The following is a 626-nucleotide window of genomic DNA, read 5'->3' as shown; positions in this document are numbered from 1 at the left end:
CTATTGCAACATAATAATAACCCAGCTATGAGCAATCTCCTTTAATTTGTTTGCACCAAAAAAAAAAATGAAGATGGTAATAATAAGTTTACTTAGCGTGCTCTCGGTACTAAGCATAATGTGTGATGATGGCTTTCCATCAGATTACCTATATGGTCAGAACGCTGCACGAGCAGATGTTGGGGTTAAGCCATTAAAGTGGAGCAAGCAGTTAACAAGAATGGCTGAAAAATTCTTGAATAAACACATTATACACTGTCTCCAGGGGCAATTAGTAGCACGCTATTCTATTTATCACGGCCAAAACACTGCACGTATTCCAGGATTCGAAAACCTTACAGCAATACATCAGGCTGTGGAGATGTGGGTGGAACAGAAACGGTACTACGACTACGAATCCAACTCTTGCATTGGTGGTGGTAATCTTTGTCATTCCTACACTCAAGTTGTTTGGAAAGATTCTAAGGAGATAGGGTGTTCTAGAGTTACCTGCCGAATTGGAGGCTCCCTTGTTGCATGTATCTATCGCCCTCTAGGCAATGTTGCAGGTCAACGTCCCTACTAATTAATTAAACAATTCTTCACTAAGGTTGTGTTTGTCAATTTTTTTTTTTTTTTGGTCCTTT

The 626-nt window shown here is 39.6% G+C and overlaps 1 protein-coding gene across 1 annotated transcript; it reads left to right on the top strand.

The window, feature by feature from the left end:
* On the top strand, positions 119-565 carry LOC107620020 (pathogenesis-related protein 1B-like). Its single transcript, XM_016322246.1, has one exon. It carries the CDS (start codon positions 119-121, stop codon positions 563-565), a length of 447 nt encoding a protein of 148 aa, XP_016177732.1.

This window comes from Arachis ipaensis, chromosome B10 (genome assembly GCF_000816755.2).
Source record: "Arachis ipaensis cultivar K30076 chromosome B10, Araip1.1, whole genome shotgun sequence".
Classification (NCBI taxonomy): domain Eukaryota; kingdom Viridiplantae; phylum Streptophyta; class Magnoliopsida; order Fabales; family Fabaceae; genus Arachis; species Arachis ipaensis.
The sequence above is the reverse complement of the archived record's forward strand: the minus strand, read 5'-3'. Positions and strand labels throughout refer to the sequence as shown.

Coding starts and splice junctions, on each gene's coding strand:
- LOC107620020 (XM_016322246.1), top strand. CDS start 119: ATGTGTGATGATGGCTTTCCATCAGATTACCTATATGGTCAGAACGCT.